The 15555-nt window shown below is 46.2% G+C and overlaps 1 protein-coding gene across 1 annotated transcript in view; it reads left to right on the plus strand.

Moving 5' to 3' along the window:
- Window positions 1-15555, plus strand: part of HCN4 (hyperpolarization activated cyclic nucleotide gated potassium channel 4) — a 98100-nt gene that overhangs the window by 62117 nt on the left and 20428 nt on the right. Inside the window, exons 4-5 of the mRNA XM_052672235.1 lie at window positions 3496-3714; window positions 14389-14535. Of these exons, the coding sequence (XP_052528195.1) occupies window positions 3496-3714; window positions 14389-14535 (366 nt within the window). The remainder of the gene's footprint in view (window positions 1-3495; window positions 3715-14388; window positions 14536-15555) is intronic.

Below are 15555 nucleotides of genomic sequence, written 5' to 3' on the forward strand. Positions count from 1 at the left end.
AATTTACCAGTACTTTCCAGGTTTTCTGCTGCTCTCCTTAGTCCTGTCTGGTGGGGGTTCAGCCAGATGCACTCACATGTTCCTCTGATCAAGCAAAATCCTGTGAGACCCTGTCCTGTTTCTTTAGGTGCTTCTCTAAGGTACTGCCGATTCCAACGCTGCCTTTGAAGAGTTTCAGCAGTGTGCTTCCAAGTATTCAAGAGTGGAGATACGAGCAGAGGCATTGAAGTCCAGACACTTAATCCCGAAGAAACCGTTATAGTCCTGCCAGTGTGGGTGTTAAAAACAAGCTAGTTTGAGAAACCACTTCAAAGCAATTTTAATTCCCATTCGCAAATGCTCACAGTGCCTGGCGTGCGCTGGAGATAACATCCCTCTTGACGATGTTCAAGCACAGATCTATGGCTCCATTTTAGCTTGCTTTGAGATTTGGTTAAGGAGGAGCCATGTTCTTTCTGCAGTTTGAGGGCCTCATTTATCTACCTTAATGGATCATTTTAGCCACTAGGGTGTATTTGTAGTATAGTCCTCCACTACAGGGGCTGGTTTGGTATAGGGGCAAGCTGTATCAGTACAGGGCACTGTGATGCTGATAAGCTTGTGACCACGTTTGGAACCAATGCTGCTTCTCAGTATTGCATTCTTGGCCTGCCTGTTTATTCTGTGGGAAACGAAAGGGTGTAGAGTAGGTTTGAAAAATAAAGATATACTCAGACTTCTAAGGAAAGAGTAATCTCAAAGACTGTGCTGTGAGGATCCAGTGCTCCTTACAGATGCTTAGAGGTTGTGTCCTAAAGGTAACTGCTTTGGAAGGTTCTTCTTTCATGGAATTACCTCTGTTTTAGCAGTCCTTGATCTCTCCTCCCGGCAGGCCAAGCTGCTCAGGACCATTGTAAGCACCCTGTGTTTTCTCCAGTTCTCAGCCTGTCATTACTCAGCCTGGCACAAAGCAGGCTGTCCTCGCAGGGAGCCATGATGCTGATGGAAACTGAGGTCATTGCTCATAACTACAGAGTTCTCAGGGAGCTGGAAGTGTTTCTGCAGGCTGCTGGGGCTTGTTGGTATTGGACATCATGGGTTTGGATGACTAATTTCTACATTGCAAGCCTCCTACACCCAAAAGTTTATTGGGAACTGTTGGCTCTTGCTTACACAGGCGGGAACCAAATCCAGAGTGGTTTAGTGACTTGCCTGCTCCTGAACAGCAAGTTGCTAGAATGACTCTCAACACTTGAACCTGATTGATGCCCAGACTCTGCTCTTTGATCATTCACAGTCATGAAAAACCCTGGCAGCCAGGTTCCTGATGTCTGAGCAACCAGCTCAGCTGATCTTTTTCTGTCTTCCCAGATTCCCTTTGGAATTTCAGCATTTCTTTTCTCCCTGCCCTCAATTCTGTTACAGAGATGTGCTGCCCTGTTAAACTACTGCCACACTGAACTCAGAAGGCAGCAGCATTTCCACGGTACCATGGGAAAGGTATTTGTTTTGAGAACCTTCTGGCTAAGAAGTAGAACTGGCCTGAGAGGGCAAGAGGAGAAGAAATCACACTCCTCTCCATCAAGCCAAGTACACACCTCTGTCTTTGCCAGACTTACCTATTGGCTCTGTAATAGAAAGGCAGGCTGGGGCATGCTTAACCACTGTGTGGTGGATTGCTGCTTTTCTCAGTTTGTGTTTGGTGCTGGGATTGACTCTTCTGCTTGCCTTGTCAGGCTTCTCTCAGGGAGCTGCATTCAGCCCTGTGTAGGCATCAGAGTACCGGTGTTCTTTGCCTTCTCCTGTAGCTGACTCCCCCTTTGGGCTGCAGCTTTTGTCACACACAGGGGCAGGCCATCTGCAGTCCCAGGAATAGAGACCCAAAGGCCACGTTATCTTTTCTGTGGGCTCAGGGGGAGATTTTTCCAGTGCAGGAGGTGAGCTGGCTCCTGCTTTGTTAGGGAGGTGAGCCCAGACAGGCTGGCGCCAGTAGGGAGCCGTCCCCCCTGGGACCCTGGATGTGCTGCTGCTTCTGTGTCCGCTTTGCTGTCACTTCTGTTGCTTTGCCCTTCTTGTTGCAGTGTGAATCAGGCCCGCTTGCATAATGTAACTGGATATGGCTAAGGTAACACTGTCTCCTGTCTTCGTCCACGTGCTTATCTCCCACGCAAGCATTAACACCGACCAGAGGTTCCAGCTCTTTGCCACAGCTCACAAACATTAACAGTGCTCTTTGGTTCTGTTTACTACTTGTCAGCTTACTGAAAAATTTCCATCAACATTAGTGACACCCAGAGAGCTGGTTTTTGTAGACAGGTCATCAGCCATCCACCGGATTGTGATAAGATCCCTCCAGGGAGGCATCCAGTAAACTCCAGGGCTTCCCGCATTGCAGGTCACCATGCTGAGCCTGCTGTGTCTCTCTGAATGGAGTTCACAGAAGTATTGCTCACCTATCTGATGAGCCCCAAACCAGGTCTTCTGCACAACGACCTTCTGAGTTGCTGTGCTGTATGTATCTGCACTGCTATATCCAAGCGTATATCCAGCACCATCCTAGGAACAGGAAGAAGACTGATGAATGTACAGATTATGTGCTGCAATGAATATCACCGTAGCAGTGGTATTTTTTCACACGTCTTGTAATAGCAGTGTGTGATGACAGTTGCATTTACTTTACAAGGTTTTGTGGCAAGGACTTGCTAGCATATAATACCCACAAGATAGTGAATGTACCTTGTGCTGTTCCATGAGCTCAAACTAATCAGAGTAGTCCTGAAACTTATGTTCTGTTTTTTTCCCTTTTGCATGATGTAATCACTGAGGTGCTTCTGCTGTTCATTGTGGTGGGAGAGCACAGCATGTCTGAAGGAAGCCATTGACTTCAGCTGGCTTCTCACTGTGGTTTATTTCATCTCTCAAATGAAGCCTTTTCTAGTTTGTTCAGCTCCCTGAAGAGGCCCAGTTTGACCCTGCAAAGAACTCTCTGCCATTATCATCTTAATTTTCTGCCCTCCCCTCTCTTCAGGTAATGACCAGAGACCCAGACATGGGGAGTAAATGATTTTTCTTGCTTTAAGACCTCACTGCTGGAAGGCTTGCTCAGGCTCTCTTCTAGCAGTTCTTTGAAAAATCCATTTCTCAGTGCAGTGACCATTTGCATCACCTTTTCCCACACGTGGGTCATTTTGAACACATTGCAGTGCATCATCTGTGTATCCCAGGTTAGGAAAGCATCAGTCAGGATTTCTTTCTGAAAGCTGTGCTGGAAAGAATGCATGGAATCTGTAAAAGCCCTGACCAAAGTCAGCTACTATCAGATGACTAAATGTAGGGTTTGTATGTATATCCAGTGTGCCCAACACTTCTAAGCCATCACATCGTTTGTTTAAAACATAGAGGTGCTTTAAATATGGACTTTGAGTCTAACGTTAGGTATCGTTTTCTGAAATGTGTTCATCTCAGTGAATGTCTTGTCCCACTGCTAAAGCTTTGTCTGTCTATCTGTCTCTTTAGAATGACTCCTGGGGGAAGCAGTATTCCTATGCGCTGTTCAAGGCAATGAGTCACATGCTCTGCATTGGGTATGGGCAGCAGGCACCCGTTGGCATGTCTGATGTATGGCTCACTATGCTGAGCATGATTGTCGGTGCCACCTGCTATGCCATGTTCATCGGCCATGCCACAGCCCTAATCCAGTCTCTGGACTCCTCACGGCGTCAGTACCAGGAGAAGGTAAGGACTGGGCTTTGCAACCCTTATGTCACCTAGGGGTGGTTTAGGCATCGTTTGGAGGAGATCAGGGCTATGAGTGACCCACGTGAGAGGCTGGGAGTGCAGTGCCTTTGTCACTACTGTAGTTTGTTGGTATCTCATAACTATTTGTTTACCCAACAGAACCTCAGAAGGAAGTGGATGCAAGATCGCATGAATAACAGTAGGGCAAGTGGGGGATTCTTTTTGTCTCTGGCTGTTTTAGGTTATCCATGTCAGTGGTATCTAAAATTGAGTCACTTTCTGAAATCCTGACTAAATGTTCAGAATGCGCAGCATTTGTTTAGCAAGCTTCTCCTTTAAAAGTATCCACATTAATCACATCAGTGCTCATGAGTGAAACTACGTAACAAACCCAAAGCAGGGCTCAAAGCTCAGAAACGCCAGGTAGGTTCCCCAGGTAGCTGTGGAATTAATTGCAGTTGTTGAGTTGCATAATGTAGGACACAGACAGAAATGTCACCACTGATCAGATTACCATTGCAGTTAGCAGTAGCTCCTGGTGGTGGGTTTAAGGTGATGCTGTGAGTTTGTAAGGTGTTATGGAGCACACAGGGTCACTCACCATGATTCAGCAGGTGTTGCAGTGATATTTTTCCTTCTAGGACACAGGTGAGCAGGGCTTCTGCCTCAAGTTCTGGCTGAACCAGCACCTCCACAAAACAGGAGAACTTGTTAAAAATGATTGTGTGTAACTAAGAGTAAGGGCTTGGAGGGCTCAAGGCTGTTGTGGTCAGGGTTACGCGGGTACATTTGGTCTGAAGACTTAAGAAGAGGAAGAATGAGGTGCTAGTCCTATTCTGACATTGCTTCTTGTTGATTAAACTAGGTAGCTATTGTTCAATCATGTGAAGTATGGCTGGCATGCACTGGCTTAAGAAGGGTGAGTTTGAAGCTTTTGCTTGGAAGGAGGTGAGAGAAAGGATGGCAAGATGGGCTAGAACAAGTTTGAGACACTGGGATTACAGTGCTGGGCTGCAGGAGGACCTTGCAGTAGAGCAGAGACTGAAAGCAAAGTCCAGAGGCTGAATCATGCTGTGAGGATAGGGAATATCTGAAACCACAGCTAGAGCTAAAACAGAAGGTCCATTTGAAGATGTGTGGAGGACTGGGTTACTTCTTGCTTCTGTGTTCCAGATTGGCTGGACTAAGGCTAATTGAGAGGAAGGCATGCCAAAGAGAAGGACACTGCAGCACTAGGAATGCAAGCTGATCAAAATCTGTGTGTGCAGAGTATTTATTGAAATTTGTTTGAAGTAGCATAGAAGTCAAGGACTGATTTGCAAATCCAGCCACCTGGTCAACCGAGCTGCAGCCAAGTTTACACCTGCAGGACAACGCACTGCAATTTTTCCCCCAGCCAGGTCTGGAGACAAGGGCAGAACTCGTCCGTAGATGTTTGATTCTAGTCAGTGCTCAGGGAAAACAGTCACCAGAAAGCCAGCGGGGACTGCAGCTGGGGTGGCAGAAGTGTGAAATGTTAAATAAAGCCTGATTAGATTGTGGAGATGTGAATAAGAGGGTTAATAGATTCGGGAGAGGAGCTTTTTGACAAAAGCAGTGGATAGAGGGTTTAACAAAGGATATATTTCATGTGTAGTGGTTTATAGCAGGTTCATTTTGCAAGGTATTCTCTTAAGAACAAAGCCTCGGGGACTGAGTACATTCAATTTCCTCTTGCAAATGGGACAAATGATGGTCTAAAAACAAATATGTATTTACTTTCTGCATTCCTTAGCACTTGAATAGCCATGATTAAAATGAGGCCGCTTCGTGATTTGCAGCCCTGCAACTCAATTTAGTTCAGTCCTCATGGGACAACGTGGCTGTTGAAGCATATTATAAGCAAAGAATCTCAACAAGTTGGCAGGGTCGACTGGGAGAAGCACGGAACAGCTTGGAGGCTGCTGCTGAGTACACCTTCAGGTTGCAGACAGGGCTCTGCATCTCACCTCAGCAGCAGCTCTGGCTGCAGAGATTTTATCAGCTGTTGTAGGAGTAGCCAAAGGGAGGCAGCAGGGAGGGAGAGGAGTGGCAGAAATGAAGATAATAACAGGACAGAAGGGAATAGCTAGATACTTTACTTTGTGTAACCTTCAAGACAAGGTTTGGGAGAGAGCTTGTAGTGAAGTTTCAAACTGATCTTTTTTTCTGCCAAGCCAACTTGTTCTTCTCTTGTACAAACAGGGTTTCTGAGAAGGGGAATAAAACAACGTGTGCTGTCTGTTGGCTTCAACTGCAGTCTTGTCTCAGTAAATAGGACGTGATTTGGTCCCATCTTTCACTCTTGATTAGATTCATTCGGACAAATCCCATGTCCTCCTGTAGGAGACACCTGAACTTCGTGCCACGCTGGTTCTGCGAGGCAGGGAGGCCATACAGGATTGACGGGTTGATAGGAACCATGAAGATATTGGAGACAGAAGTTAAACCCTCCAAATCAGTGTAGTGCCAAGGTTCCTGAGTACAAGTGGAGAGTCCCGTGCGACACAGAGCACTCCTACCAGCTCAGGCACTGAAGTGGCACAGCCTTCATGGCTCTGTGCCATCCCTAAAAAGCTCTGAGTCAGAATAGCTCGTTAGCTCTGGCACTCTGAAATGGCTGTCTTATTTCCAGTCCCAGTGGCAAAGTTAGAAGTTCTGTCCTGCATTGCAGAGTATGTTTTGCCCTAAATGATTTGCCTGCAGTCAAACAGCAGAGACAAGAGCAAGCTCAGGAGATGACTCCTGTCTCTGAGCTAGTGTCTAGCTAATAATATATTTGCACCCTTAACTGTTGTCATTTTTTTTTAACATTTATATGATAAGAAGATATTACCAGTCCGTCCCAAAGGCATCTGATAAAAAAATTTCCCAACGTCTTGATATAGAGTAGCATTTTGTAAGTGAACCTCACAGCTCTGACAAGAGGGGAAGCCTCACACACCTGTTTTCACCAGTGCTCCCTGCCTCTACTCCCAGCTGTGCCGTTTCACTCTGGTGCACTACTCCTCATGCTTCTCTGCTGAGCAGATCTCTCTCTTCTGGCTTAGTTTTGTTTTCTGCTAGATCAGTAGGCTGAATTGCTGCACATTCCAGCAAGTGCCAGAGCTGGTGCAGGGTAATGGCAGAGGAGGTCCATAAGCAAGAGTAGAGGCTTGAGGCCCCTTTCAGATATTCTTGGATCAGTTCAAACCTTAGCATGTAAGTTTTTCATTGACTGCAAACAATCTACATTGCCACACAATCTACATTAACTGTGGCTCACAAGAGGAGAGTGTTTTGGGCCAGGAGATGAGCAAACTAGGCTGATGTGCAAGTTATTTTCCTTCTTGGTGCAGGTTGCCCTGTTAATTTCCATCTCTAATCCTGAAGCTCAATTGGATTAATATTTATGTCAAGTCACCACAAACAAACATGCACACTCATCCTCCCCAATTGGCTCTGTAACCTTGAGGCTTTTGGGAGTGGTGGTTGTGCTGCTTACTGCAGCCATGCTCATTGGATCGAAGCAGGGAGAGGCTGTTGGTCCTGATCTTGCTGTCATTGGCCTGAACTCATCAGAGAGGATTTTGATGCTGGAAATTGGTAAAAAAATAGTGATTGTAAAGGCTGAAGCATAATACATGGAACATACAGTCTATGTTGGAGGACAAAGCAAATGTTGGACCAGTATTTGTCAAGGAAGAAGTGAAAGACTCACATTAGGGGAGGGTTTGAACCCTTTGAACCTGTGATCTCACAAGGTCCTTTCCATAGCACTACTGTGCCTCAGTGCTATAGAGGGAGCTGGGGATCCATCTCCTGGGCATAGTCAGTCTTTGCCCTTACCTGCGGACCAGCACTACAGGGTCTTAGTAGGCAGAAGGTTTAAGAAAGGATTTTTTTATTCTGGTAAGTAATTAAACTTTAGAGCTGCTGCCACAAGGGCACTGAAAAGGCCCCAAGTTTAATGAACTTCAGAATATTTAAAGAAATTCACACAAGGAAAACCTTTGAAGTATTATTGAATGCCCACGTGCAGCTTTAAATTGTGGCAGTGCATAACCCTCATCTGCTTTTGTCAGAAGCTGGGAGGGTATGGCCATGATCTAGGCTACTGTGTGCCTCCTTTGTTCTTTCTCCTTTTCCTCAAAGCATCTGAAACTGTTGAAGAAATCACCTTTTGTGTGTCTTTAGGCTGTTGTGCTTTGCAGTTTTCTGAACTGGCTCCAAGTGAACGTGTGCAAGGAGTTCAGTGCAGAGATCCTAGCTGGGGTCCTGGATAGAGTATAATCACATTAGCCTGGCAGCATGCCCTTGCTTATTAGCTCCCCTCCCTCCCCTTCTCTAAGCAGAGCTAATTAACCTAAGCACAGCACTGCACCGAAGTTATATTAATTCTTGTGGCTCCAAGGCTGGCTTAGCTAGTGCTACCTTGGGGATGACATGGCACAGACCTATGAAGATAACTTGTGTCAGCTGCTATGTTAGTGCTGAAGTGAGTAAAGACTGCCACTATTCCTACAAAGCTGTCAGATGGGAGATTTCCCATTCATTAGCAGCCTGGACAACATTTGAAGTGTTATTCCCTAGTTGGCTTTGATTCCTCAGGTGGTGTTCCCCAAGTTCTGAAGGGACCAAAGTGGTTATGTAGAATTCTCCCTTCCTGAGCTAGCATCTCAATTTTGGATGGTGGGAAGGCTGTGAAACTCCTTGACTCTTCTGTTGATATGTGAGAGGCTCGGAAGCGTGCAGCACTCAAGAAATTGGGGATGTCTGGAAAATTTAATCAAATTTCCTAATGGGAAAAAAGTTTGGAGAGCCTTGCTTGATCCGGTTAGGACTGTATGAGTTGTGTATTACCTCAAGTCTGTTCAGAGGTGTCCTGAGAGCTATTATGTCCCACGTTACTGTGAATCAGAGCATTTGGGTTAGATAACAAGGCTTAGAAATTATGTGATGTATTGATTGTTTCTAGCTGCAAGGGCTGCTGATGTGCAGAGTCTCAGGCAGTGCCTGCAGGTAGGTTCTTCTGTAATCAGGGCTGGTATTTCTGGCAGCTTTGTAGGCCAGTCAGCTCAGGATTGTGTGTCCAGCACAGCAAAGTAGCTGTCAAAGGTACCACATCCATCTCCTTGTTCATAGAATCACAGAATGGCCTGGGCTAAAAAGGCCCACAGTGCTCATCCAGTTCCAACCCTCTGCTGTGTGCAGGGTCACCAACCACCAGACCAGGCTGCCCAGAGCCACATCCAGCCTGGCCTTGAGTGCCTGCAGGGATGGGGCATCCACCTTGGGCAATGCTTATAAGAAATCAGTAATAGGCTGTTGCAAACAGTGTTAAGTCAGTTGTTTTAAGGTTATTTAATTGTTTTCATTAGAGAATCTTGAGTTGATTATAGCACAAAAATGCTTTCTGAATGAAAACCCAATGGTTTCTTCTAAAAACATCTTGCAGTGGAATTTCCCCCCGTTTATGGCTGTAACTTAACTGGAGCCAAGTAGTTTGTTTTTACAGAAGAATATTTTATGATGAACGTCCTATTCCTTAAGAGTGCTTACCCACATCTTACAGTGACACTGTAAAACATCCTGCAGATACCTGTGCAGTGATCAGTTGTCACGAAGCAGGCAGTTCAGCGCCCAGGATTGTGTCCATCTTCCAAGCAATAGCACACGTACAGACAGCATAGCTGGCTGAGTGGGCTGACATACAGAGCTCAGGCAGTGCCCTCCCTGTGCTCATGCAGAAGTTGGTGCCTTTTTTGTGCCTTTCTAGGACATCTTCACAAAAGGAGACACAAATCTGTAGTTTTGCCTTCTGTCACCAATCCTATGTTGAGGATTGGTCTTGGTCTGCTGTATCAAAGATAAAGTGATCGAAGCTAAGATTTTGACATCTTAATTCTTTCTGAGAGTGGAAGCCAGACAGATAGCTCAGTTCTTGAAGCAGTGTCAAGCACAGCCTGGCTGAGCAGTATGTTCGTGCACGCACGAGTGCTGTGTGTTGTCACGGAAAGGAAAGTGCTCTTGCCTCAGCAGTTCTTTGTATCCCAGTGTGGGATTTCAAACTTCATTATCAGTTTTGAAATTCACTTTGGCACTTGAACCAGAAATAAATAAATAAATAAATAAATACATCACAATGTGAAGAGCACAGGCTCCCTGCTGAGCCACCTCTCCTGGCAGAAAGCTGCTCCCGGCAATTCTGATTTCACATCAGACTCGCTGTTCCCTTTCCTACATCTCTAGCCTTTGTCTCCTGGCAGACTTTACCTCATTTCTCTTGTCTTTCTCTTCTGATGAAAGTAAAATTGATCTCTTTTTCCCCACCATGCTTCCAAGTATGTGGATCCAGCAACGTGACCTGACATCTCTAGAATGTCCTGCGATAGGGAATTCACAGTGCTTGAAGAATAAAAGATCCAATGGTCATGTCCAAATGTCTGCTGTGCTGGACTACAGATGTATGCTAGGGTATGCTGGCCTTTCCCAGCTTGGTTGTGGAAAACAAGCTGTTTCTATGGCCATAGTGTAAGGTTTGTACGTAGTACATTCATAATTGGAGAATCTTGCCATCAGGCAAAGGATTAAAGCTTAAGGCAGAGCACCTGTAATAGCAAACAGGCATTGCCACAGCATTTAAATGCAAACAGGTCTGTCTGAAAATTCTGGGATTCCATCTCCTGAGACCCCTGAAACTCATGGACGTTTGCATCACTTGCAGCTCAGCAGGGCCACGTCTCATAGCACTGTGACAGCCAGCTGATTGCAGTGTGCTGAACAGCACCCATGGTGGGACTCCCTGCTTGTGCTGTGGCCACTGCAGTAATGCATCCAATGGGAGGAAGTAAACAACTGCTTCATCAAGCTTATAATTGACCCTGCTGACATCTCACCACCAAGAAATAGATTGTCTGAAGCTTAATCCTTGCCTGAATAGCTACTGATGAACAGCAAGGAGAGGCAGCAACAGAGGCTCCTCATTGTAATGAGTGTTGTACAGAAAGTGGAAGACTCCAAAAATTCTTTGCTAGTGTCTGTGATATTCATAACAGAACAAGAGCTTGATTCTACATAAGATCATTTCTGAAGGTATCACTGCAGTGGAGTTAAAAGCATTCAGTGTATTTCAGCATGTAACATGCAGCACTTGAAAATCATCCTCCTGTAGCAAATTGAGCTAGCGCTGCAGTGCAGAAATTAACGCAGTGTTTGGAAGAGCTCAGAACCAAGACGCATATAAAGCTTCTTGCAGACTGAAGACTGGGTCTGTAGGAAGCAGTCAATAGCACCCAAGGCTGAAGTGTTGGCAAGATAAACTGCTAGCTTGTATCCAGTACAGTCTTCGGCAAAATATCAGGGAGAAAGCAAAATGTTGCGTTCTAAAGCTGACACAAAGTAAGCTACAAGCAAAGGGAAATCAGCAGAGATTGCACCAGCACTCTTGGCCTGATTTTATTTGTTACAAATGTTTAGTTTTCTTCCCTTAAACCACTCTCTCCTGGAGTCACTGGACTCCATGAGAATGTGCATTGATCACATTGAGATCTCATGGTCACAGAACAGATCCTGAGGGTGAGAGAATGAATGGCTTAAGAGACAAAAAGCAGAACTTAGCATTCATTAGTTTTTGATGACTACTAAGTGCTGGGGAGCTGACATGGCAGCACTGTTTTGCTCCTAATCATATGTCAGAGAAAATAAAACAAAGATGCAACTGTGTCCTATCAAAACACTTCATCTGGTGAATCTTGTCACTTGATCTTTGCCCTTATGAAGCAGAAATCCACTTAAGAGAGATGCAGTGCTGTACATCATGGCTGATTACGTGTATCTTAATCCACTCTCAGGATGTATGCTGCCATTCCCACACAGCATTTGAAATGCTGTCGGAGTATCATAATATTTCACTTCATTGAAAATGCATTACTCTGCTTGGTTCCCCTTTTCCTTACACAAGTGCGTCTCTTTTAACCTCCAGGAAGTTCAGATGTGGAGAATGGGAGCAGGATTAAAGTCCATCCCACAGCTGCTTCAGCCCATTCCTGGAAGTAATGCAACTCTGTATGGGAAATGTGGTTTTATCTTTGGGTGAAGGGCAGCTAGCATCCCAAGCACCTTCACTGCAGTAGGCACATGTTGGTGAGCATTCTGTGCAAGTGTGTGTGTTTGAGTTAACCCAGTTGCAAGAATAGCAAATGGCATTTCTCTGAAGCTCTGCAGAGTGAGGGCTGAGGACCAAAGAGGACTCAGAGGCCTCTGTGCCAGGGTTGGGATAGGAGCAAATCTTCTCAAAAGCAGCGTCTTTTTCGTATTCAGAAATAGGGTGAGGAAATAGTCTGGCTTTTCCAGACAGTGATTTATTACTGCCAAAGAAAGAAGGACTCATGACAGAGATTGAGGGCATGAAAGACGTTAAAAATATTTAGTTCTCCTTGGGTTGTGAGTGAAGTGTGGTATGAGGGAGGGGAGTGGTGAGACAGCTAGGGAAAGCTGCAGGTTCTAGAAGGAAAAATACTCATCTAAGTTTCTGGGCAGCCTGGTTTGGTGGTGTGGGCAGCCTGATCTGTCTGGTAGTTGGCAGCCCTGCAAGTGGCAGGGGGGTTGGAAATAGATGAGCATTGTGGTCTTTTTTGACCCAAGCCATTCTGTGATTCTAAGTGGTTCCCTTGCGGTATATTGCCTCCCTCAAAGGCTTGTTCAAGGAAAAACAGATTTAAAATAAGTTTGAAATTAAATGGACTTGATTGTCTTCAGAAAGATTTAAATAACTCCTAATGAGTCTTTCCCTTTGAACTCAGAGAGGCCACTGATGTCTGTGTGTCCCTCTGGCACGGGGTGAGGGGAGGTAGCACTGCCAAAGACAGGAGAGCAGAGACGTGTCCTTCTGCTTAACTGTGACAGAGAATTATGGATTCTTATCTCACAGTTTTCTTTCGTAGGCACATTTTTAATTCGTAAGAAGGAAGGAAGGAAAACCTTCTATTTTGGTGAAGTAAGTCTGTCCTGTCTTTGCGCAGAGCCTTATCTGGGAACAGTTAGTGTGGGAGAATCTGACAAGCCCTAAAGGCTTTGCAGGGCGGTTATTTATTGTTCTTTGTTACAAAGCAATAAATCCATACGCAGTAGTGAGTAAGCAGAGAGTCCTGAGTGTTCCCATCCAAACTGTGCTTGTTGGGGCATTTTCCCCACAAAGCCAAGATCAGCTGGAGATTGATAGCAAGTGCTTAGAGTGGGGAGGAGAGGGCTAGTGGGCTGGTGGCTGGGATCTGTGCCACTGGCCACCCTCACAGGTATCCTGGTGCTCTGACAGCGGGGCTCTTGGATAAAACAACAAAAGTGGTGCTTTTGCAGTGTGGTAGATAGGGTCCAATTCAGGACACAGGGTTTCCACTCATTTTGCCTCCCCTGTTGATGAGCTGCAGGCTATGCAGCACCTAGCACAGCCCACTACAGCATCCTGCCTGCCTCTCCAGAACTTCAGCAATCCAAATAATAAAGTGCAGCGTTCATTGCCAATTCAGCTCCCTGTGGGGAGGTGGTGACTCGCTTGACTTTGATCATGCTATAGCGATCATGAATATTTACAGCCAGCTCCTTTGCTGCAAGCTACAGACAAAGAGCTCTGGAAATGCCAGGAAACCCCGAGTGTCCCCTCTGCTACCTTGGCTTCTCCGAGTAATTCCTTCTCCTCTCTGGTGCAGATCAAGTTGTTAGCATGCAAGGCAGCGCCAGCACAGACTGTACTGAGTTCTAAGTGACACTGATGTGCAGGGAAGGTCTGTAATGAGCAGAAGTTTGGTAATTAGGCACTTCAGCACAAGCTGCAGTAAAGGGACATTCAGGGACAGATTTACTGGGGGAAAGAAGAAAGGCAAAAGGGGTGTGTGGTCCTCTTGTCAGCATTATTAGTACGGGTGATATTCTGTACTGCACACCAGGAGGAAGGGGCACGAGCATTGCAGCACACACACCTTGTCCGTGCAGCACCTACAGGGCAAGTGGTCCCATTTACAGTCCTGTGCCCTTGAAGAGGTGTCAGTTACTGATAGAAAGCACCACTCATCCCCAAACATTGCTCTGGCATCAGACAGCGTGCCCTTGTATTCTCCTCTAAACGACAGGATGGAAATGCGATTCTTTAGGCAGAAACACGGGCAGGTTAGATAGCGTAAGTGCAGGAAGCAACAGGGATCCAGCAGTAAGTGAAGAAAATCTGGTCCTGTGCAGCTCTAAGTGAGAAAGAAAAAATGTTTGTAGTGGGCAGGTGAGAACACAGAGGAGAGGAAAAGCAGGCCATGGGTGCAGCTGCATGCGACTAAATGTGATTGTTGTTTTTGCCAGCCCTTCAGGCATCTGCTCCCAGATCTTCCTCTGTGTGTGTTAGTGAGGACAGTATTCAGGGAATGAGGAGCTGTGTTCGTGGTGTAACTGGCTGAGGATAAGGTTAAAACATCAGGCATCTATTTGGGAAATAAAACAAAGGTGTCTGCAAACGTGCCATGCGTTAAGGCAATTGTGCTGTCCTGCACCAGATTTACCTGCCTTGGCCAACCCAGAGTGGTGTGGAAGAGTCAGGTATGGGAATCCCGTGGTATGTATTTGTCCCCACGTGGATGCCATTTGTTACACAGCCTGGTAACTCCCTTTCTTCTTCTTTCCTCTGTGCAGTACAAGCAAGTGGAGCAGTATATGTCCTTCCACAAGCTCCCTGCAGACATGAGGCAGCGCATCCATGATTACTATGAGCACCGCTACCAGGGGAAGATGTTTGATGAAGAGAGCATCCTGGGAGAGCTGAGCGAGCCCCTCCGAGAGGTGAGGATGGTGCATTTTCCTGCCGTCCTTGGCAGCTGCGCGCTGTCCTGTCCCCATGGTTTGCAGAGTATTCAGTGTGGTATTCAGGCCCTGGCATGTGCTCATCACATGAATGGTTACATCTTGGCAGCTCTTGAGCCCATGGCAATGCTGGAGAGGAGCAGCATGTTACAAGACAGGTCATGTTGGTGAGGATAAGACAGCCATGTGCTTTGAATCCTTTTAGGAAAGACTTTGCTTGCTTTCCTGAGCCTGGCTAACCTCTGGCTGGCTATATAGCACACAGTACCCAGTGCCCCTCTGTGTCCTTAAGGGTACTGTTAGATCTCTGCAGCAGATTCTGGTGGGAGTGTGGAGATGATTTTCACTCCCCTTCCTTCACTTTTTGACTCTCTAATCTTCTGCCCTTTTTGTTTGTACAACAGACATAAGAATCTTAATCCTGCTGAGCTCCCCCTCCTTCAGTTGCTCCTATCCTTTATTCCTGGGCACTGTAAGGGTCTGTTACCTTGCATTGCAGAGTCAATAGTATGGATAAATACCCTGAGATTTTTGAGAATGGCATGATGTCTAAAAGGGCAACCCTGGAAGAGAAGTCTCAGTAAGGAGGAGACACATGCTTCCCCTGCCCTCCTTCTTCCTGCTCCAGTCATCCAGATCTTGCTCCTATGCTTGACTGGGGAGCACTGTGCTGGGTGATTTACTCAATATCACTTTCTGCTGCCTTCTGAGTCTGAGCTGACATGGCACAGAGCAGCTCCTGTGCAATGGAAAACGCTGTCATACCCTCTGAGTGACACCAAGCCGCAGGAAGAGGCACAGTCCCCGTCTGCTCTGTGACAGCTGAACAGCTGAATTGGGTTTTCTTCAGCTGAGGTTGATGATCCAGCCCATGCCTCAGTGACTGGTGGGCACCTCTCCCTCCCTCCTCTTGACACTGTTCCCAGCTGACCAGGATAATTATTTCTCTGAGAGCTGTGGCACATTTGTGCTGTTTAATATCTCATTGTCAAGCAAGGG

Source organism: Tympanuchus pallidicinctus, unplaced genomic scaffold (genome assembly GCF_026119805.1).
Source record: "Tympanuchus pallidicinctus isolate F22 unplaced genomic scaffold, pur_lepc_1.0 scaffold12, whole genome shotgun sequence".
Classification (NCBI taxonomy): domain Eukaryota; kingdom Metazoa; phylum Chordata; class Aves; order Galliformes; family Phasianidae; genus Tympanuchus; species Tympanuchus pallidicinctus.